We start from the raw sequence: 6,120 nt of genomic DNA, 5'->3' as shown, positions 1-6,120 counted from the left end.
CACAGTTTGATTTATTTCTCAAGAGAAGTTGTAATAGTCCCTGATAGCTGTGGTTCTAGGTAAACAGCACCATCTAGTGCACGGCTAGGCAACTAGATTCAGCAGCGGGAAGAGTTTGGTCTGAGCAGATGGTTGTGAGGACAGAACATAGTTATAATCATTTGAACCTGGCAAATTGACCACAAGTAAGTTCATGACCTTGCATTTGAAAATAACATGCCTATTTCATACCTTGATTACATTGAGACACAAACCCAAACTTGTATTTTTATTTCATTTACATTTTTTAGCAGAAGTCCTGGTTATTTTCTTTACCAAAAACAAAAAAGTAAATCATTTTACTAAAAACTTTGGGGGGCCAGAAGAAATCACTCGTGGGCCTGTTTTGGACGCCTGTTTCCGACCCCTGGTCTAGTTACATGGTAACAGTCAGCAGAGGGCAGTGTGGTTGAGAGGTTGGAGTTGGAGTTTGATGTGTGGTTAATGCTTTGGTTGATTTGAGGTTGATGTTGTCGTTGACGTTGATGTTTTGGTTGATGTTGTTGTTAAGTTTGGTTTGTGGTTGATGTTGTGGTCGATGTTGATTTTTGTGGTTGATGTGAGCTCATTTTGCAAATGTTTATTATCAGAGATTTTTTTGATATTCACCTTAACAGATGGTGACCCCAGCTGGGAGCGAAAGAGCAGAGAGGTTTCCCAGGACTCGTCTTCCTTTTGTCCTTCTTCCAAAACCAAGTAATTCGCCCAGATGTCATAGCACTTGTTCCCCTTCTTGATTCTCCTCAGGTAGCTCTCCTTCTGTTTCTCCTGCTCCTCGTCCATATCTCCTTCTGTTTCTCCTGCTCCTCGTCCATGTTCAGTCTCACATCATTTGTCCCTGGTCCAAACCCTCCACGTCCTTCTCAGTCCGTGCCTGAAGGTGGTTCTGGAAGGAGTTCTGATCTGGTTGGACAACTTCCACCACATCAGGTTTCATCTGAAAGGACTTTATACAAACATAGCAATAGACAAACAACAACACTAAAAGTCAATCACACGTTTCAAAGACTACAGTACATGAGATAATTGAGTATTCAAGATTACTTTATTCTTAACCGTATCTGTGTCATACAGTATGCAGATGTTCATATGTGTAAAAGACACACACACACACACACACACACACACACACACACACACACACACACACACACACACACACACACACACACACACACACACACACACACACACACACACACACACACACACACACACACACACACACACACACACACACACACTCTGCTGTGGTCAAATACAGCAACCATTACAGAACAACGTATCAGGGCAGAATTGGGGCACTTTCCAGATCATATGCCCTGGTGAAACTACTTTGATCGGCTTCGACTCTGGCGCCACATTCTTCACCCTCTCAGACTTCTGGCAGGCTAGACAGGCTACTGACCTGACTAGACAGGCTACTGACCTGACTAGACAGGCTACTGACCTGACTAGACAGGCTACTGACCTGACTAGACAGGCTACTGACCTTGAAGCACAAAGTGACCCATTGAAACATTGTGTGCTCTCTGATATGACATTCATTGAATTCAGACTAGAATGTGATTGATAAACAAAATGTTATTTCACTTGGCCAGCTATCCACCTCCTTGACAATTTCCCATCAGAAGAATCGTAGGTTGATTTTGGCGATCATGTCCTTCACCTCCGAAATGTCCAGCATGCATCTCGGTCATTGAAAAATGTTTTTTCATCGGTAAATCCGTCCAGGTATCTAATAGAAGTTCATTAACGTTACCCTGAATGGTGAATTCCTCTGGATGTTGCGTCTCTTGTTGAGATCAGTGGCGTCTTTATAGTGCTTCGCCTGGTTGGAAAGATAAAATAAATTCTCCTCGAGGGATGCCATTGAAGTGCAAGCTACACACAAACAGAACGCTACAATAACAGTTACAGTAGCTAGCTACGATGCTAGCTAACGTTAGCTAAATAAAACTGTCCGGCTTGTGTTAGCTGGCTAGCTGACTAGACAGGCTGAGGTAAATAAGTACAGTAACGTCAATCTAAAAACAGCTTAAATTATTTATTCCGATTTAACAAATATATGGTAAAGAAAGAGTGATCTCTTTCCAGTCTTTTCGGTCGTCTGAAGCAGCAGGTAGTCAACCTCAAAAACACAGTCCTTGGAGAGCAATTCTGAGGTAATAATTGAGGTGAAATAGAACTACATCTGTCCGCGTCCTCCTTCCTTCGCGACCGCTACGTGGTAACCAAGCAACCAGCATAGCAACGGATGCTTTGGTTCATGACGTAATCCAGTCAGAATATCTAGCAACAGCCCTAGCAACAGCCCTAGCAACAGAAGCTAGAAGTCATCGAATCCCACGTTGACACAGAGGGGGACGCTATTTGTCATGACAGGCCCGACTCATAAAAACAAACAATTATTATTATTATCATTATTGTTATGTCAGTCACTGTCAGTCACTCAATTAGCCATGTCAGCTAACAATTTTTAGATTTGTAGTTAGTCTATCCAGCTATCTAAACTTGTAGTAATGATGGCCGAATACCGACCTCCAGGGGCCCCACATTGATTTTGGTAGTCATTCTCACTCAGATATCATATTAACATGGCATAAGTCATTACAAGATAGAATTGCAAGAAAGTAGCTTCATCCTCTCTCCATCTTCTCTCCCTCGCTCATCCTCCCTCGCTTCATCCTCTCTCCATCCTCTCTCCATCTTCTCTCCATCCTCTCCTCCCTTTCTCATCCTCTCTCCCGCGCTCCATCCTTGCTACATCCTCTCTCCATCCTTTCTCATCCTTTCTCCATCCTCGCTCCATCCTCTCACCATCCTCTCTCTCCCTCCATCCTCTCTCCATCCTCTCTCCCTAGCTCCATCCTCGCTCCTTCCTCGCTCCATCCTCGCTCCATCCTTTCCCCTTCCCTCTATCCTCTCCCCTTCCCTCTATCCTCTCCCCTTCCCTCCATCCTCTCCCCTTCCCCTCATCCTCTCCCCTTCCCCCATCCTCTCCCCTTCCCTCCATCCTCTCTACTGCCTCTCTCCCTCCATCCTCTCTCCCTCCATCTTCTCTCCCTCGCTCATCCTCTCCATCCTTTCTCATCCTCTCTCCATCCTCGCTCCATCCTCTCACCATCCTCTCTCTCCCTCCATCCTCTCTCCATCCTCGCTCCATCCTTTCCCCTTCCCTCTATCCTCTCCCCTTCCCTCCATCCTCTCCCCTTCCCCCATCCTCTCCCCCTCCCTCCATCCTCTCTACTGCCTCTCTCCCTCCATCCTCTCTCCATCCCTCCATCCTCTCTACAGCCTCTCTCCATCCTCCCTCCTTCTCTCCATCCTATCTCCACTCTCCCTCCATCCTCTCTCCATCTCTCCATCCTCTCTCTCTCCCTCCAGCCTCTCTCCATCCTCTCTCCATACCTCCTCATACTCTCCTCCTTCTGTCTCTCCCTTCCTCCATACCTCCATCCTCCCCCTTTACTCTCCCCCCTCTCTCCCCTCCCTCCCTCACCGCCTCTCTCCTTCCATAACTCCTCCACTCTATCCTACCCCTGCACTCACCCCCTCCTCTCCCTCTCTCATTCTATTCTCCCCCATACTCACCCCCTCCTCTCCCTTCTCTCATTCTATTCTCCCCCATACTCACCCCCTCCTCTCCCTCTCTCATTCTATTCTCCCCCATACTCACCCCCTCCTCTCCCTTCTCTCTGCACCTCTCCTTCGGTGTCCAGATGTTAGTTGGGAACGTCCCTCCAGTGATAGCTCTAACATCACATAGTTCTCAACACCATCGGCCTTGTTTACACCAGCACTCCAAGGTGACAGGAGTACCAACGTTCCAGGATCAGGTTGGTCCCAGACAGTGTGTGTATTCTTGTACTCTGCCTGGTGAACCAGTGAGGGCCAACACGGCCAGGGTGAGGTTCTCCGACACGTCCACAGGCACCATGCAAACGCACACCGGCATACACACACATACACACACGTTCGTTATACTATCCTTGTGGGGACCAAAACAATTTATTCCCATTCAAATCCTATTTTCCCTAAACCGTTAAACCTGACCCTAAACTTAACCCTTAAACCTAACCCTCATTTGAACCCTAAACTTAACCCTTACGCCTAAAATAGCCTTTTTCCTCGTAGGTGAAATGTCCCCACTTGTTTGAATTGTCCTTGTGAGGACTTCTGGTACCCATAAGGAGAGTGAAACCAAACACACACACACCATGTCTCTCTGCATGGTGTAAAACAGAGAACGCATCTCTGAAAACCTCCAACAGCGATGTGGCAGAGAGAAAGGAACCAGGCATATACTGAAGAGTTTAATAAATAACAGCATCAATAACAACACAATAATGAAAGCTTGATTTCATGATGTGTGTGTATATATATACACTTATTTAATATATAGATTCATATTTGACTGTTTAAAATATAAATATGACTTACAGTCCTCATAACTTAGAAGAACCAGGACTCTGACTGAGGTAGGGGGGGGGGGGGGTGATTCAAGGGTGTGTGTGTGAGACCCACCAGGAGAACAATCATACTCGACCCCTAGTGATGACCGATGATGGTGTGTGCACTGTGTGTGGTTCAGGGTTCATGGTCCATATTCCCAGGGGTTAAAGGTCAGTGATGATGGTGTGTGCACTGTGTGTGGTTCAGGGTTCATGGTCCATATTCCCAGGGGTTAAAGGTCAGTGATGATGGCGTGTGCACTGTGTGTGGTTCAGGGTTCATGGTCCATATTCCCAGGGGTTAGAGGTCATTGATGATAATGTGTGGTTAAGGGTCCATAGTCCCAGGGGTTAAAGGTCAGTGCCTCCATGACTTGCGGCTGAGGACACACACACATGCTGCGTTGATGCGTATCAGCCTCCACGCCATCTGCTCCTTGGACTTGGTGAGCGCCAGCACGTACGTGTGTGAGTTGGTGCAGTACGAGTTCCAGTGACGGCCGTCGATGCCGCGACACCCTGATTTGGCCCCCGCCTTGGGCCCGCCTCCCATAACTCCTCCCCCAGCTCCGCCCCCCGGGGGTGTGGCCACGCGGCAGGTGGTCTCGTAGAAGAACTGTTTCTTGCGGACGTTGTCTATCTTCACCTCTGGTAGAACCTCCACCTCGTTGCCGGCGATGTCCGTGGCCTTGGTCAGGTTCCCCAACCACACGCTGACGCTGTCGCACACCGAGTATTCCCCCCGGTGCATGGGCTGCCCCCCCGCTCTCCGCCTCACCCTCACTCCCCCACCCATCACCCTCCCCACTTCCTCCTCTCCCTCCACTTCCCTCGTCTCCCCCCCCAGGCCGTGGTGAGACGGGGGTACGTCACTGAAGACGACGCGCGGTGAGGAGTGGTAGCGTCGCTTGCTGAACAGTTTGGGGTCCACCTCCGGGATGGAGGGTGTAGAGGGGGAGCCTATCTCAGAGTGGCCCAGGGAAGAGCTCCTGTCCTGGGGTAGAGAGGCTGGCCTGTGGGCCTGTCTGGTCCGGCTGGGTCTCTGCTGAGTCTGCTGCTCCTGCTGAGGTGACACTGAGAGGCGAGCCGCCCGCTGCTGTTCTGCTCTGCCATTGGCTACTGTGTGGTGTTCTGCTCTGCCATTGGCTACTGTGTGGTGTTCTGCGCTGTGGTTGGCTGCCACCGGGCCTAGGACACCTCCCATGTTCAGTACAGCCTGGACGCCAATCAGCAGAAGCAGCAACAGCAACGACCTCATGGGCACACGTCCTGTCAACAACAACAACAACATCAACACACGTCCTGTCAACAACAACAACACATTGCATGTCAACAACAACAACAACAACAACACACGTCCTGTCAACAACAACAACATCAACACACGTCCTGTCAACAACAACAACAACATCAACACACGTCCTGTCAACAACAACAACATCAACACACGTCCTGTCAACAACAACAACATCAACACACGCCCTGTCAACAACAACAACACATTGCATGTCAACAACAACAACAACAACAACACACGTCCTGTCAACAACAACAACAACAACAACACACGTCCTGTCAACAACAACAACACATTGCATGTCAACAACAACAACAACAACAACACACG

At 48.6% G+C, this 6,120-nt stretch overlaps 1 protein-coding gene across 1 annotated transcript; it reads right to left on the bottom strand.

The window, feature by feature from the left end:
* Positions 1-4,534: 4,534 nt before the first annotated feature.
* Positions 4,535-5,758, bottom strand: LOC139556850 (nerve growth factor-like). The gene has a single exon (XM_071370957.1). The coding sequence runs from the start codon at positions 5,749-5,751 to the stop codon at positions 4,852-4,854; it is 900 nt and encodes a 299-aa protein (XP_071227058.1). The 5' UTR covers positions 5,752-5,758; the 3' UTR covers positions 4,535-4,851.
* Between the last annotated feature and the right edge of the window lie 362 nt (positions 5,759-6,120).

The sequence above is a fragment of the Salvelinus alpinus genome, chromosome 28, assembly GCF_045679555.1.
Source record: "Salvelinus alpinus chromosome 28, SLU_Salpinus.1, whole genome shotgun sequence".
Taxonomy (NCBI): domain Eukaryota; kingdom Metazoa; phylum Chordata; class Actinopteri; order Salmoniformes; family Salmonidae; genus Salvelinus; species Salvelinus alpinus.
This window is presented reverse-complemented; position numbering and strand designations above follow the sequence as displayed.